This window comes from Macaca fascicularis, chromosome 1 (assembly GCF_037993035.2).
Source record: "Macaca fascicularis isolate 582-1 chromosome 1, T2T-MFA8v1.1".
NCBI classification, from domain to species: Eukaryota; Metazoa; Chordata; class Mammalia; order Primates; family Cercopithecidae; genus Macaca; species Macaca fascicularis.
In genome coordinates this window covers 68,429,586-68,447,129 of record NC_088375.1, presented here as the reverse complement: position 1 = coordinate 68,447,129, position 17,544 = coordinate 68,429,586, and the positions used below count along the sequence as shown (strand labels likewise).

At 44.6% G+C, this 17,544-nt stretch overlaps 1 protein-coding gene across 15 annotated transcripts in view; it reads right to left on the bottom strand.

Annotated features, from left to right (window-relative positions):
* Positions 1 to 17,544, bottom strand: part of HHAT (hedgehog acyltransferase) — a 348,264-nt gene that overhangs the window by 37,675 nt on the left and 293,045 nt on the right. For all 15 annotated transcript variants that reach the window (XR_012432735.1, XR_012432736.1, XM_065541220.2 and 12 more), the window contains one exon: positions 15,306 to 15,450. Coding sequence is in view for 13 of the 15 variants with exons in the window: in XM_065541220.2 (XP_065397292.1) it covers positions 15,306 to 15,450 (145 nt within the window). In the remaining 2 variants the exon portion in view is untranslated. The remainder of the gene's footprint in view (positions 1 to 15,305; positions 15,451 to 17,544) is intronic.

Sequence of the window (17,544 nt, the reverse complement as noted above, 5' to 3'; positions counted from 1 at the left end):
GTTCAGTGGCTCTTAGTATATTCACAGTTTTGAAACCATCACCACAATAATTTTTTTTTTTTAATTTTTAAGTATTTTATTTTTGAGGGAGGGTCTCACTCTGTCACCCAGGCTGTGGTGCAGTGGTATGATCATAGCTCACTGCAGCCTTGGCCTCCCAGGCTCAAGCAATCCTCCCACCTCAGTCTCCAGAGCAGCTGGGACTACAGGCACATGCCACCACACTCGGCTATTTAAAATATATATATATATATTTTTTTGTAAATACAGGGTCTCCCTATGTTGCTTAAGCTGGTCTCGAAATCCTGAACTAAAGGGAAGTGATCTTCCTGCCTCAACCTCCCAAAGTGCTAAGATTATGGGCACAGGCCACCATACCAAGCCCCATATTCAATTTCAGAATATTTCATCATCCCCTAAAAAGAAACCCATGCCCATTAGCTATTACCCTACAAATCCCTATCCCTCCCAGTTCCAGACAACTACTACTCTATTTCTGTCTCTATAGATGTGCCTATTCTGGACATTGCATAAATAGAATCAACAACATGTGATCCTTTGTGACTGGTTTCCTTCATTTACCGTGTTTCCAAGGTTCATCCATGTTGTAGCATAAATCAGTACTTCATTTCTCTTTATTGCTGAATAATACTCCATTGTACGGATATGCCACATATCATTTGACAGACATTTGGGTTGTTTCTACTTTTTGGCTATTATGCAGAATGCTGGTATGAAAATTCATGTACAGGTTTTGTGTGAACATAGCTTTTCATTTTTCTTGGGCACATATACAGGAGTAGAATTGCTATGTCATATAGTAACTCTATGTTTAACTTTTTAAGAAACTACCAGACTGTAGACTAAACTGTTTTTCATTTTACACTCCCATCAGCAGTAAAGGGAGTAGCTGTGAAGTGCTATCTTATTGTGGTTTTAATGCACATTTTCTGATGTCTAATGATGCTGAATGTCTTTTCATGTGCTTACTAATCATTTGTATATCTTCTTTGCATAAATATCTATTCAGGTCCTTTGCCCTTTTTTTTTTTTTTTTTTTTTTGAGACGGAGTCTCGCTCTGTTGCCAGGCTAGAGTGCAGCGGTGTGATCTTGGCTCACTGCAACCTCTGCCTCCTGGGTTCAAGCAATTCTCCTGCCTCAGCCTCCCAAGTAGCTGGGACTACAGGCGTGTGCCACCATGCCCAGCTAATTTTTGTATTTTTAGTAGAGACGGGGTTTCACTATGTTGGCCAGGATGGTCTCTATCTCTTAACCTTGTTATCCTCCTGCCTTGGACTCCCAAAGTCCTGGGATTAAAGGTGTGAGCCACCACCCCCAGCCCCCTTTGCCCATTTTTAACTGGGTGAATTGTCTTATTTTATCATTGAGTTATATATTCTAGATACAAGTTCCTCATCATTATATGATGTGCAAAAATTTATCATATCCTGGCTGTATTTTCATTTTTTTGATGTCCTTTGAAGCACCAAAGTTTTTAGTTTTGATGACACCCAATTGATCTATTTTTTCTTTTGTTATTTGTATCTTTGGTGTCATATCTGAGAAGCTATTATTTAATCCAAAGTCATGGAGATTTATCTTGTTTTAAGAGTTTTATAGTTTTGGCTCTTACGTTTTGGTCTTTGATCCACTGTGAGTTAACTTTTGTATATGATGTGAGGTATGGGTCCAGCTTCATTCTTTTGCATGTGCATATCCACCAAACTATTTTGATAGAAGAAAAATGGGGCCATGTGGCAGAATAAGGTTAATATAATACCAGTACTAATAACTAACTACCATTAGTAAGGGGTCATCATGTGCCAGGAACTGTGTAAGGTTATATTTATTATCTTATTTAATCTCTACAACCCCCTATGAGGTAGGTATTTTTCTCAATTTACAGGTGGGAATTTGAGTATTAAAGAGGTTAGGTCCCTTGTCCAAGTTCTCATACTAGTAAGTGGCTCAATTATGTCTGACTCCAGAGTCCTCCACTACCACCCTACACTGCCTCTGTAACAGCCCTCAGAAATCGGGGGACATCTCAGACACACCTAACTTCTCTTAGCAATTCAATATGAATTCACTAATAAAGCATTTACCTAACACCTCCTATTTATATTTGAAGCACATTGTCATTTCTTAGACGTTTCAACTGGGATGTTTGACTCTGAGGAAAAGCAGAATTTCTGTAGAATCTAACACTTCAGCTTCCGGCAATGGTAGGTATATTATTTGTACCAGTACTTCCACTGGGAGAAAATAGAATCCTAAAATTGACAGATAAATGTTTTAATTTTTTTCCCTAAACAGCTAGCAACATTCCGGAAAGACAGTAAGGAATAACCAGGCCAAAATCTAAGAAAAAATGAGAACCAAAGGCGGCAAACAAAGTTCTTAAAGTTTTTTTGTTTTTTTTTTTTTTCCTGAAAACATCTGTCTGTCCAGACTGTGCTGCAGCCTTTGGGGTGAGATAGCAGAAGAAAAATCCCAGAGCCTGACAAAAGCAATGAGTCTAACAGGTGGGTCCTCAAAAACACATTAAGCTGGGGTCCAGAAAATAATCACACTCATCCTAAGGTTAAGGGTTAACCAGAGGTAAACCTAGTTCCCACCTCCAAAGGAGAAGGGGAGGGAAGTGAATCCCTCCCTAAGGAAATGCAACTCTTGAGTCAGCCCTATTGGTCTGGCAGATGCAAGCACAAATTTTGTCTGGAGGAAGATACCTTCACACTGGGCCTCAGGAATACCTCACACGTAATTACGCAAGATAATGAGCAGCACGTAGTCAAAGATAACCAAGTATCCAAGGAAAGAGAAGGTAGGGGTAAAACCCAGCAGTAAAGGAACACAGCAGACACAGATTCACACAGATTAAAAATACTTAAAGTATCAAACATAGATTACAAAGCAGTTACGCTTATTGATGTTTAAGGAAACAAAAGACGAATCTGAAATATCTGTAAAATATCTGCAGAGAACAGAACACTTTCTATAAAAGGAGTCCCCCTTCCAGAGCGAACTTAGCCTTGCAAAAAACATTAATTCAGGCAGTACATGGAGCAAGCGGCTCATCTCCGCAAAGCACCCCCTCTTTGTTTTCACATTCTCCTTGGCACTTGCATATCCTTTCAAATTCTAAGGGCAAAGGCAAAGAAACAGAGGGGAAACTTGGAGTGACCATTCTTTCTCCAAACTTCAGAAATTAATCTCTAATGAGCTCCCAAATAAAAAGGATAAACCTCAGGTATTTTTGCCCATCTCAGGTACCAAAACCATTATTGTACAAATTATGAAGACTTAACTGATTCCCTAAAATTCTCCCTGGGAGAACTCTGAAGATTTCTTTTCCCATCTTTTCTGTCCTTCGATGCCCCACAGCCATAGCTGAGAGCCTCACCATCTTTCCCACAGCTTCCTCCTGATCGCCCTGCGCCTAGGACTGCTCCCCTTCATGTGACCTCCAGATGGATCTTTCAAAAATGAAAATCATGTCACTTTCTTGCAAAAATCCTTGTAGCCCCTGCCTTTCTCAGCCTACTAAGGATGAAGTGCACACTCCTTAGCATGGCATGTATGGACTTCATCCCCTGATCCTCAAGTTACCTTCCTGGTGTTTGTTGGTGCAAACAGCTTACTCATCAATATCACACCTTGCATCCTCTCCTGCTATGATCCCAGGATGCTTGCAGTTCCTGAATATATGATTTATGCCTCCATACCTTTATACAGGCTGTGACCCATCCCCCAAGTCTGGTACTTACTCATCCATTAAGCCCGCCTCTGATGTCACATCCTCCATGGTGACTTTCTCACCCAGAAGACAGAACTAAGAAGACACATATTAAGGCAAGTGATAGCCAGAAGTTTGGCTGTGTTTTAAAATCAGCTTATTGGTGCAACCCTGAGCCATTCACCTTTTTGTCCCCAAAGCATATATCACAACACTATGTCCCAAAAGCTCTCTCCTTCTGGCAGTATTCTCTGTAAAAATAACTTAGCCTTGCACCTAGACTCAGCTGACCACTGTCCTTCTTTCTCCTGCATCAGATAAGCTGAGATACTTCCCACATTGCTTATTTCCTTGCCATGGACTTTTGCTTTTCTTGGTAAAGCCCTGGCTGATAGAAATTTTGTATTGCAATCCAAAAGTCATGAGCCAACCCTCCAGCAACCTTAAATGGCAGTCATAAAGTGAAAAAAGTAATCAAGAGGTTAGCTTCAAATATGACTAAAGTCAGTTATGGATAACTGTGAACGCAAACAGAAAAACAACAAGATTGGGAACAATTTTGTTAAGTTACAAGTTAGCTGGTTTCTTCTAGCTTATTAAAAAAAAACCCAATAACTTTCTGAGAAAAAGCACAGCTCCACAGACAGACCTGTGTGACCAGAAAATGTCCAGGCATGGTTTGGCTGCTGTGCCATTATGTTGTCCGGTATTTTTCAGATTTTCTATAATTGACAACCCTCAGAACACACATGGCTCCCTGCTGTGCATGACTCAACAGATGTGTTTCAAAGGCCTTCTCACTAAGGCAACCCAACTTGGAACCAAGACAAATGAGAGTGCTCCCACCTACCCAACATGTAAACAATGGGGAAAAACGGAAATCAGGTTTACCAAGCAGAATTCCACATTCCCTTGTATCAGCAGAGTGGCCTGGCCTCCCCCAGGGAGGCCAGAAACATCTTCCTAGTGCTCTCTGGGCAGAATGTTCTATCCCCTGGCTTAGCACTCAGCTGTCTGTCTTCTTACCCCACTAAAAGCCACAGGTTACAAGTTAACTCTCGTAGGCAAATGCCCCTGGCCCCAGTAGATTTCTAACAGCAAAGAAATACAGTAACTTTTTTAAAACAAAAGGTTAAACTTCCCTTTTCATTTTACTGATAGCAGGTGAAGTCCTCCCAATTTTCTGTTTCCCAAGATCACCTAAAAATGCAACCAAAAAATATTTTTTAAGTCCTGAGATGTGCTGCCTGGAGACCTAAGTAGGGCTAAAATTAGCAGCTGCCTCCTTCTCTGGGCAAGAGTGGTCAGCAGCTGGCATGCTACAATAGCCAGAGGAGAACAAAAGGGTGCAGAGAGGCTCTGCGGGCACACGTGCCAGCAGGCGCCCAGGGGACAAAGGCTTCGGCCCTGGGTTGGTGGGATGCAGGGTGGCTCTCAAGTGGAGTATCAGCTCTGCCTGCCCTGCCCGGAAGCCTCCATCTGCCAGCCTGACACAGGGTGACATACACTGCCAGGCTAGCTATTCCTATCTGCTGCTTCCTGTGTAATCGATGTCAGGGGTCAGAGAAGGGCAGAAGAGGAGAAGATAAATATGAAGGCAGGTCGGGGCTGGAAGTTTGGCTTTGTTTTAAAAGTGGCTGATTGGTGCATCCCGGGACACTCACTGTGGGGCCGTGTTTCTGCTCACCCGCCTTCACCTACCACATACATCCCTGTTCTTGCTTGACCTGGATCACCTGTGAAAGATAATGGCTCCCCAGGAGCTAGAAGGCTGGCTTTCCTTGCTCCTCACCTCCCAGGGCCCTCACTGTGCCTCTGGATAACCATGTGACATTGCTGTGACTGGGTATTTGACGACTCCTATCCTCACTTCACACTGTTGGAATGTCTGTCCTACGGCCCATGCCCAGACAGCAAAGTCTAACCATTATGTGGACCTGAACACTCGAAGTGGGCGTTTCTGGCCCTCCAGCTGCTGGACTCATGAACTGTTTCTTACAGTGGGGAAGAGTCACTGCCAGCCCATCTCAGTACCTCTCCCTACCCCAACTCCATACGCCACACAACATAATGCTCCCTATATTCATTCCCTAGGGCAGCCAGAACCAAATACTACCAAGCAGGTGGCTTAGAACCACACAAATTTAGTTTGTTGGTTATAGAGTCTAGAACTCTGAAATCAAGGAGCCAGTAGGAACAGGCTCTCCTCAACACCTGGAGGGGAGGAGCCTTCCTTGTCCTTCCCAGCTTCTGGTGGCTCCAGGTATTCCTTTGTTTGTGGCAGCATCACTCCAATCCCTGCCTCCATCTCCCCGTGGCTGCCTGGGTCCCTGTGGCTTTACATCATCTTCCTCTGTGCATGTCTATCTTTGTATCCAAAGTTCCTCTTTTTATAAGGACACCAGAGTATACCCTAATAATCTCATTTTTAACTTATTGATATAGGAATTAAGAAGAAATTATTCAGGCAGATAGTGAGGGTCAGGAAGTCCTCAGTAAGGTTTTCCTTTTAATGAAAAGCAGCCCCAAACCATATTCTAACAAAGAGTAGCTTGTAAAATTGAACTGCAGACATAGACAAGCAAGCTGGAAGCTTGCATGGCAGTTTGAATGCCGGCAGCTGTGCCAATAGGAAAGAGGCTATGTGGGGACTAGGCATGTCCAAAATGGCGGCTCCATCTTCCCTTTTCTTTGCCAACCATGTGTACAGTAAGGAGCAGGCGACATGGCACCAGCCAGGCTAGCTTCCTCGTGCCATGTAAATGTCACACCTGGTCCAACCAATCTTTGGGCCCTATGTAAACCAGACATCACCTCCTCAAGACAGAGAGCTGTTCTCCTTTCTCTTTCTTTTGCCTATTAAACCTCCACTCCTAAACCCACTTCTTTTGTGTCTGCATCCTCGATTTCCTTGGTGTAAGATGACAAACCTCAGGTATTTACCCCAGACAATGACGCTGCTTCATTATCATCTCTATAAAGACCCTATTTCCAAAAGGTCACATTTTGAGGTATTGGCGATTAGGACTTCATTGGGTGGGCACAATTCAACCGTAACACCCTCTTTTCCATGCTTTCCCCTTTCAGTAGCTTCCCCTTAGAGAGAATACTCCACAGCAGCAGCTAATGTGATCAGGGCAGCCCCTGGCAGCTGGGAGAGTTAGGTTAGTACAGAGGAAAATGGCCCAACTAGGCCCAATTGACAGGTGTCAGCTGGAAGCTCTGACCCCTTCAACAATCTTACGTGGTACCAAACAGGTGCTGACAAAACAGGATATGCTTTTTTTTTGTCTTTGTTTCAAGATAATGAAAAGGTTTTTTTGTATAGTCTTCACTCTCATTTGTTGAATATTCACTGAAAGACTTGAGTGCCTTAATTACACTTAAGATAAATGACCACAGTGCCAGATAGAATTCCTGAGGCAAGGAAAAGGTCCCCTGGATTCTACTTTCTGATCTTCACTGCAAAGACAAGAACCACGGCCAGCCATGTTGCTGTCCTTTGTTGCATTTCCAGCACTGCCCTTACATATGACAGTCACAAGCCCTCGGCTCTTATGACAGCCAACCTGAGATAATTCTGTTTCCCCAGTCGTTGAAATTGTGTGCCAAAACAAAATTATCTCCTCTTTCCACTGCTTTCTTGGTCTGGAAAAGAGTAATTACACTGGAAACAGGGCTTGGGACCAATCAAATGCAATGTCGGAGTAAACCTAAAGAGGGAAGCCAGAGTCCTTGACCATCTGAGCAGGCTTGGGATAAAAAGAGTTGTAGGCATGTGGACTGGTCAGTGCTGATCCAGCTAACAGGCCTCAAGCTGGTCTATCAGCCCCAGAGCCTGGAAGGTCTGACTCTTGTCACCCTTCCAACATGCTCAGTGGAGAAGTACTAAGAATCAGAACAATTAACCAGGCACCTTAGACTGTCTCTGGCAGTGACACCCAGGGATGGGTCACAGTGAAAACAGTGGTTGCCTGTCATGATTTAGGCCTCACAGAGCAGAGAGAGAAGAGTAGTCTGATACAAAGAATGTAGAATTTGGAGTCAAAGGGCTTGTAATCTCACCTGATATTGCTGCTTAGTAGCTGGACAATTCTGAGGTGTTTTCTATACAAATAATCCAGGAGAAATAATTGGGAACAAAGGTAGCCAGTGCCTCTGTTTGCAAGAAATGCAGAAACAAAGAAAACCCTGGAACACTGTCTCCCAACATGGATTGAGTAAAAAAAATAAAAATAAATCTCCTGTAACAGAAAAGTACAAAGATATGTCGGCTTCAGGCATTCCTCGATCTAGGGGCTCAAAATTATATGGCTTCAGTTTCCATCGTGCAGCTCTGCCTTCCTCTGAGCTGGCCCCCCGCCTCCGTGGCTGTTCACTGGGAGGACGAGAGGGCTCAGCAGCTCCAGCTCTGCATCCTGACAACTCCACACTCCAAAGGAGAGATTGCTTCTGCTTCCCAATAGTTCCAGCAAAAGCTCTGGAATTATATCACATGGCGAGACGGACCCTACTGCCTGGCCAGTCCCGGGCCACTCATTGATTGTGGATCTTAGATACGGGGTGTGCCCCACCGGAATCACACAGATTGAGGGCGGGTGGGAGAGATCTGTTCCCAAAGGAAAAGCAGGGCGCTGTTACCAAGGAATGGGAAACAAACACTGAGCAGGCAAAACTGCAGCAGTCCTCAACAACACCCTTGAAATTCCCTGAAGATAACAAATCTCACGTGTGTCCTTCTGTGAAATTTAAGTATTACCTTTTTTTTGACAGGCAGATTCACATTTTAAGGAGGCTAGTGGCACATCCCAATTGCTATTATAACCAAATCTCTTTAGAAAGAAGCTATGGCAGTGGTGTCACCGAGGGGTGTTCTGTGCCACAGCAATTGCCCATGTCAGCGTGGTGCGGTGGGCTAAGTAACGGCTCCACTAGAGACGCGCACCCTCTAAGCCCCCAGACCTGTCAAAGTCAAAGTCACCTCACACAGCAATAGAGACCTTGCAGGGGTGATCAACTGAGAGATTTTGAGATGGGAAACTTCTCTGGATTATCCAGGCATGCCCAGTGGAATCACAAAGGTCATTATAAGAGAGACAGAGGAGGAGGCCAGGTGCGGTGGCTCATGCCTGTAATCCTAGCACTTTGGGAGGCTGAGGTGGGCGGATCACGAGGTCAGGAGTTCAAGACCAGCCTGATGAACATGGTGAAATGCTGTCTCTACTAAAAATACAAAAATTAGCCAGGCGTGGTGGCGCACACCTGTAATCCCAGTTACTCGGGAGGCTGAAGCAGGAGAATCGCTTGAACCTGAGAGGCGAAGGTTGCAGTGAGCTGAGATCGTGCCACTGCACTCCAGCCTGGGTGACAGAGACCCCGTTTCAAAAAAAAAAAGAAAGAGAGAAACAGAGGAGGAGACAGCAAGAACAAGAGGTAGATATGTGTGACAGAAGAAGACAGATGAAAGAACATGGTTTGAAGATGCTACACTGCTGGCTTTGAAGACAGAGGAAGGAAAGAAGGCATGAGCCAAGAGAAACCTATCTCTGTAAATTGGAAAAGGTAAGGAAACAGCTTCTCCCCTATAGCCTCCAGAAGGAACCAACGTTGCCAACACCTTGACTAGCCCAGTGAGACTGATTTCAAACTTCTGGTCTTCACAACTACAAGAAAAATAAACTTGTGTTAAGCCAACAAGTTTTTAATAACTTGTTACAGTAGCCATAGGGAACCAACTTGGCAACACAGCAAGTGGTCAGGGTTCAGTGCCCTGGAAACTCTAATTAGCAGGAAAAAGTTTCCACAACCTAGCACAAAAGATTTAAATGTTATCTGGTTGAAAGCCCTTCCTGGGTATTTTAGAATTTGTTTCAGCTTTAACATAACCCTAGGTGCACTTATGAATAAGGACTTTCACTCACTATTCCTCACATTCTATGCCTGGTGACTTGGCTGGAATTACTTGTGGGAAAACTAATGCCCAAGGCCTCTGGCTGGCCATGTGGCATGCAATAAAGAAACCAAGGCTTCTGCAAGTCTTGACATTCAGATTCCAAGAATGGTCATAAATAGACCAATGACGTAAACACGGATAGACTGTGTAATACATCTACATGTCAACCTCATCACCCTTAAGTATGATGCACAGGAAGCCCCTGCTTTTCAAACTCTTCTAGAACTTTCAGAGGATCCAGTGAGGCACAGACACAATCAATGACAGCAGTGAAAACTCCACTTGGAGAGAAGGGCCAGGGAAGGCCGTGAAACAAAGTCATCAGAAAGGATGGCCTCTGAGACACCGACACCTGCCCTCTGTCCTCTTTCATCAGAAGTGAAATTTTTAATCCCAAGAATTTGAGAAGATACGATGGGAATGAATTTCTATTTAACCACAACCCTCCAGAATCTCTAGTGCAATACTCTAGTTCAGCTTTAAATAAAATGCCTGTCCAGAACCATTTGAGTTCGGAGGCAAATAAACTGCTCAGACAAGCTAGTAATCAGGGAAAAATATACTTTCTCTTCTCTCAGCTAGAAATAGCAAGCAAATATGGGGACCTGCATAAGAAAATTACCAGCTCCTCTCTCACTGCAATCTAGAGGGAAAAAGAATAAAATTCTCCTTGCCTTGGCATGGGGTCACTCCAGGAGCTAAGTGTTAAGGCAGAGCTTGCCAAAATAGATCGGATGATAGAAGCAAAAACAAACATCCATGTGTGTATGTGTGCATGTGTGTACAGGTGTGTGTGTGTAAGGAGGCATCAGACAGGGCAATGTTCCGCGGATGCCACATCTCTACCAAGCTCTTGTCACTGCAACACTGTCACTGGATCACCCCAGTGATCCAGGCCCCTCCACTTGGGAAATGGTTTGGTTTTCCTTTTTTCTTTTCTTTTTTTTTTTTAAAACAAAGTCCATGGCTTCCCTGGACAAAAGCACACAGACTTTTCAGAAGAAGCACCATTCTGCACCCATACAAACATTATAAGGCTCTCAGCCCTCTCAAGGCCAGATATATTCCCAGTGTATAAACACCCCCCTTGAATACTTTTTCTCCTCATTACCCCAGGACAGTGGAGAGAGCACTGCCAAGATGCTTAGGCCACAGCTGGTTTATGGGGACTGGCCTTGCTGATCTGGAGTTACAACTCATTGATACCTTTGAATTACAGAGCTCTATTCAGCTGCTTGTTGAAGAAATTATCCTTCAATGTCAATGATTTATGGCAGGCATGAGAAAGCTCCTTCTATTAACAAATGCTTTTCAGAGCCAAAGCACTTGTAAAAAGCAACCTGCATTGGTCTCTGCAAAGCATGACACAGCAGAGTTCCTCCTAGAACAGCATTTGGACCAAATCTCCAGCCATATCCTTCTCAGATCCGTGGACCAGCTAAATCTTTTAAATAAAGTTTGTGAGGCCTAAATATGCATATTCCTCAAGCAGCTTGAAGCATAACTTCAAAAGTAAAAATTTGGAGTTTTTTTTTTTTTTTAAAACAAAACAAAACAAAACAAAAACATAGATCCCTTATTCTCTGCTGAATAAACTCAACACTACTTCTTCAATCTCAGCAGCAGAGGTAACACTTCCTGACCAAAACTGTTTTGGGGATGACACATTACCAGAGCCCTAGGTTTGCCACTGAGCATTTCTATCCCTTGCCTTCAGACTCTGTGTTCCACTCTCTAGACAGCAGGGCAGGTGCACAATAGAAAGGGAAGGGTCTGGTTTTACAGCCTCATCTCACCCATATGACCCACAGAGACCAGGACAGACATTTTCATGGAAATCACTAAAATAAACTTTGTAGTTTAGAGCAAACAAATCTACGGCTAAATTCAAGTGAACTGGAGACAGGAAGATACCAATTTTAAGACAACTTTTCCAGGTGAATCATGAGATACTTCTAGGGACATCAGTGATGCCAGAAGAGGGCTCCCTGGGAAACAGAGAGGGGTATCTTTTAAGACACATGTGTATCCACACCCCATTAGCTGTGAGGTGTTCACAAATCTCCTCAATAATCCCTATCTCCTAGATACCCATCTGCTCCTTCCTACTTCTCCAGGACTCTGAGGCAAGACCTGTTAGAGGGATGTGGTGTCAGCGGTTCCTCCCTCTTACTGCAGCAGGTCCCAACCCATCAAGGTGCAGAGGGAAGGGCCACCTTTCCCTTAAATCTGGAAATCTAGACACTGAGCTTAAATGCTCTCCATCCCTAAAGCCAGCATTCTTACTCGCTTCACTGTATTTCCTCAGTGTGTAAAGATGGGCTCTGGAGCGACAGGAACTGATCATGTGTCCCAGGGAAGATGCCAAGACTACAAGGCTGTCAAAGGTGCACATTTGTCAGCAATTCCATATACAGTTTGACAATCCCTTAACTAAACTTTCTGAGGTCAGATGAGTTTCCGAATTCAGATTTTTTTAATTTTACAAAGCTCGGATATGAACAGCCCCAGCAGAGACTGAGGGAGCATGGTATAGACTCATTATTTTATTTCACCAAAACAGGAATATTCATATTAATCTTCTATCAAGTCACATTAGTTATTAAATGAAATCCAGAGTTCTCCAGGATGGGAGCTTGGACACCGTCTGGTTCATTTACCTCCAAGAGATATCTAAAGCCAATCCTCCAGGGACAAAAACCCACAGCAAGGAACAGATGAAGGGGCAACTGCCAAAACCCCAGCAGACATTCCCTGACTCAGGAGGCCCATGGCACAGGCCAGCAGAGATGCAAACAAGCTTATTTGGATAATCACTGACATAGAAAAAGCCTTCTAAGCTGAGTTTCTCTGGCCTCGGAACCCAGAAGAGAGATGATTCCACAGAGCCTTCCACATTTATAGAATCAGAGTTCCCAGGGCTGTGGCACCGGAGTCCAAGGAGGACATAAATAGTGTGTTCAGTCATAGACCATAGCAGGTCCCATGTGGCAGCAGCAGACCGCGTTTTCAGAGCCCAATCCCATGTGACTGAGGTTAACTCCACAGGATGTCAGGTAAGTCACACTTTGATCTTCCTGCCTTTCTCTCTGCTCCCTTCAATGCCAGCATTCCCCGGGGTTTCTCCCACCCTGTTCTCTTCTCACTCTACACAGCTCCATGGTTAACTGCATCTACTCCCCTGGCCTCACATACAACCTTTACGCCCTTGACCCCCACACATCTCAATCACTGGTTCCACCATCTTCTCCAACTCTAACTCATATTTCCAACTGCCTCTTGGGCATTTCTGGCCAGGCCCATGTGCCGCTCCTGCTGTGCCATAGAGAGCTGGTGCACACTGATATCTGCATGCTTCCCTACACGCCCCTGCCTTGTACTTGGGTTGGTCATGTGACTGGCTCTGACCAATGACATGTAAGCAGAAATATCACGTGTTTGAGCACCTGGTGTGCCAGTCCCGTGTTCTCTTCTCCTCCATGATGCCAGGACAAGATTTTGGAGAATCAAAACAAACATTGTAGGTCCTGGAGCCGCTGCTTAGAAAAAGCCACCGGCTTTGTATTGAACTGTCAGAGAAACAAACTTCTAAGGTGAGAAATTACTGAGATTTTGGAATTTCAGACAAAGCAGCCAGTGGTAATTTCCCTGATATACCTGCCTTTTCTACCTAGCAAATTCCTGAATTATTACTTCAATTCAAATGCCACCTCTTCTGAAGAGTATATCTTCCGTGGAAAGTCAGTTACTCTATCCTGTGACCTCCAATAATTCACTCATACACCCGGCAGAGCAATTCTCTGAATCTACCGCACATTTTTGTGTGTTTGGCACTCACATTTGTGAGCTTCCTTTTTCATCTCTGTGTTCTCAGTGCCTCCCAAGTAGCAAACACTGAATGCATTTGATTCAGGGAAGTGAAAATCAGAGCTTCCTCATTATGTGACAAGCAAACCAAATCAGCACTTTCCCCCCAAGTCACAATGTTCTTATCATTGTGCTAGGTTCTGTGAGAGGGCCCAAGAAAAGTAAAAAATGCTGTAACCCACCTGTATCTTCAGATCCTTTGCACCCTACGATCTCTCATCTCTATTAAAGGAAAGCTTTCACTTAGAAAGCACATGGTCTTTCCAGGAACTATCAGCTAAAACATCTCACAGAAAGCAAGATCAAAGAGGGGTCTTTTAGTGACAAGATTAAAGTAGAACAGGACTCTCTCTTGGCCCTTTGAGCCTGGCTCACCCAAGGCTGCCACAGTTTAGGCCCATGGTTTGCCATTCTGAAATACTGCAGCTGTGTTGCTGTTATTTCTGGTGTGAAAAGAGCTGCAGCAAAAGCACTGCTGCCTTCTCAGGGACCCAGATGTGGAGATGATGGGCCAGCTGTGCAGTTACGTCATCACCACTTGGCAAAGCTTCCCAAAGCAAAAGCACAAGACCGTGTCACTGGGCAGGGAACAGAGCAGGGATCTTCTCTTTTAAGATGTAGCGAGTTGGCTACAGTAGTATGTACTGTGAGTAGTTCCAAATCTCCCGATTCTCATAGATATAACTCAGTCCCAGCCCAAGGGAAATGGTGACCATAAATAAACAATGATCAATTATTAATAGAATATTTTGACAACTCCCACATAGCAGCAGTTTACCTGCTGTAGGTATGGCTTTGCTTTGGATATTCAGATTACCTATTTAATGTACATTAAACATAAGGTTGGCCCCTGGTATTCACACAAAAATACCCACAACCAAGAGCTGTGGCAAATACCAATGCCATGCTACAGCTTCAGGAGAGTACAAGGAAGCTTCTAGGGCAGATTCCTAGTAAGACATTCAGAGCAATAAACAAAACAAGGTGAGATTTTGCAGTACATTGCAGACTAGGACCCACGGACATTAGGTGTCTCTGTTGTTTGTTGATTATAACAGAATATCTAAAACTGGATAATTTATAAAGAAATGGAATTTATTTCTTACAGTTATGGAAGCTGAGAAGTCCAAGGTCAAGGGGCTGCATCTGGGGAAGACCTTCGTGCTGGTGGGAACTCTCTGCAGAGTCCTCAGGTAGCACAGGGCATCACATGGTGAAGAGGCTGAGCATCCTAGCTCAGGTCTTTCTTCCTCTTCTTGTAAAGTCACCAGTCCCACTTCCATAATAATCCATTAATCCGTGAATGGGTTAATCCATTCATGAGGGCAGACCCCTCATGATCCAATCACCTCTTAAAGGCCTCATCTCTCAATACTGCCAATTGGGGATTAAATTCCAACATGAGTTCTGAAGGGGATATTCAACCACAGCAGCAGGAAAGATTAAGAAATATCAAATCATTGGAAACATAGTGTAATGGAAGGGAATATACACTTTGGGAGAGTTGGAATAATACCTTTTGGTGTTAAACAAGTATCACATACAGGAGATATGGAGCATCAAAAAGAGGGGACACTTAAAGTCATAGCTAAACATAGGCAATTATTCCTGGCTGGTACTTTAGAGGTCACATACTATGAACATAACAATGAATGAGTTCCCCAAATCCCATCCATCCCATGTGTGATCCCACCTGCATACATGGAAAACAAGAAACTGATTGAAAACAGCACTGTCAAGCAACTTACCTTGTATGAAGATCCTATTCCAGTAGGTTTTCCCAACCTCATTGCCCCCCAGAAACACCAGGTTGGACAGGATCAGCATCGAGGTGGAACAAGACGCAAGGGCAGCGTGGAATCGATGGCGAGCTTGTGGGGAGAAGTATCGGGTCTGTGAGAAAAATGGCAAGAAGGCATCTCATGACAAGGGTGGAAAAAATGGGGCTAAGACATCATCCAGCTTTCTCTGTCACCAGCCCAGGGTGCCTCCCCACAGAGCCTGAACCAGGTCATTATTTAAACAGCTCTCAAAACTTCAATTCCAGTCTGGGTGTGGCGGCTCATGCCTATAATCTCACACTTTGGGAGGCTAAGGTGGGAGGATCACTTGGGCCCAGTAGTTCAAGACCAGCCTAGGCAACATAGTGATATACCATCTCTACAAAAACAATTTAAAACTTAGCTGGGCCTGGTGGCATGTGCCTGTAGTCCCAGCTACTTGGGAGGCTAAGGTGGGAGGACTGCTTGAGCCCAGGAGTTTGAGGCTGCAGTGAGCCATGATCACACCACAGGACCCCAGTCTGGGTGACAGAACAAGATCCTGTCTCAAAACAAAACAAAACCGTACTCCTGCAACATATTCATTCTACCCTGAGGAAAGAAGTGACATACCCCAAGTTGTTTCTTTGAGGGAGAACAAAATGTGAGGGCTTCCCTCTGACATGTGGAATACAAGCACTGAAACCAGTTAGGATTTAGCACTCTCCCTCCTCCACTTGTTTTCTGCATGTAAACCTACAGGTGGAAGAACTTCAAACTGCTGTCTGTGATAACTAGTATATATAGCTCCACGGAATTAGGTCAAGATCAGCATGCTCCTCTGGGCCAGTTACAATGACCCTGGGAAGCCAGCCAACTGCCCCCTAAACCTGACATGCTATTAAGAGTAATCTCATAACAAGGGTGTAGGACAATCAGTGTGAGCCGAGCCTACTGCTGGAATCAGAGCTCAGGCCCACACTTCACCCGCGGCACACATTGGCACTGAGGATGAAGTGTATCTGCGTGCCTGAAATACTCAAGGCTGGAGGGATGTTTTACGGCATCACAATAACGAATTCCACTTGTCCTTCCTAGTTCTTCATTATACTTCTCCTTTTAAGATTTTCCTAGGGATTTCACAAAGCAAACAAAGCCTTTATTCTTCAGCACTGACTGTTCTGGGAGCCCCCTCCCTAGTGAGGTCGCGGTGCTGGAGTGTGCGAGCCTTATTAGCACTTGCACGGGGACCGCCCCGAGGGACTGTGTGTTCAGAATGAGAACCAGGTACAGCACAGCAGGGGCTCAGGGTATCTGATAAGCACCTCCACCTAATCCACAGACACAGAGAAAGAGGGAGCAAAGGGTCTGGAGATATTTCCCAAATATCCTCCAGAAACCCACACATCTCTAGGGTCACATGCACCCTAATTTCAGCTGTGTTCCAATTACAAACAGAACTCGGAATAACTCAATGACAGCAGCCGATGCAATTCATGACAGGCAAAAAGGACTAAATTGGAGGGCGAGTCTTCAGCAAGAGGCTTACTTATTATGGCGGCCCTGCTGTGAATCTCCTGTGACTGCTTTGGAAGTCATGGTCGGTGTCCTCTCCATCTAGAGAAACGAATTTCTGACTCCTCCTGTTCTCTCCTGCCAGCCCCAGGGTCTGTTCCTAACTCTCAGATCTGGCTGCTATCCTCTATCTCCCCATCTTCCCACCCACGGCTCTCTGCTCCAACATCACTTTGGAACGTGCTTTTACTGCTGGCAAACACAAGGGTGGCCCGCTCACAGAGCCGCTGTGCGGTGGACAGTGAGATGTCTGCCTGATCATGGTTGTTCTGGAATGCTCTCCAGTGATGCAGAGTGTCCCTACTTAGAGGCCACCAGGCAAGATTACCTCTAGTCTTGCCCCTGCTCTAGGAGGCCACAGGCACGTACAGGAGGACACTGTCAGACAAGACCTGGTACAAGATAACTACATGGTGTGAAAACTGTTAATGAGAGAGAAATGGGGAAGGAGCAGGCTTATTATTCAGCACTCTTCACCTCTGAGAATAATGGGACATTAATCTACCACTTTCTGCATTCTAAAGCAGAGGAAGATATTTTCTGGGTATTACTGACTCAATTAGCAGTAACTAGGAAGGCAGGGTGAGAGGAAGTTGGGAGACGGGGGAAGATCCAAAATGGATTAAGAAAATATGAATTGTCTTAATTGACA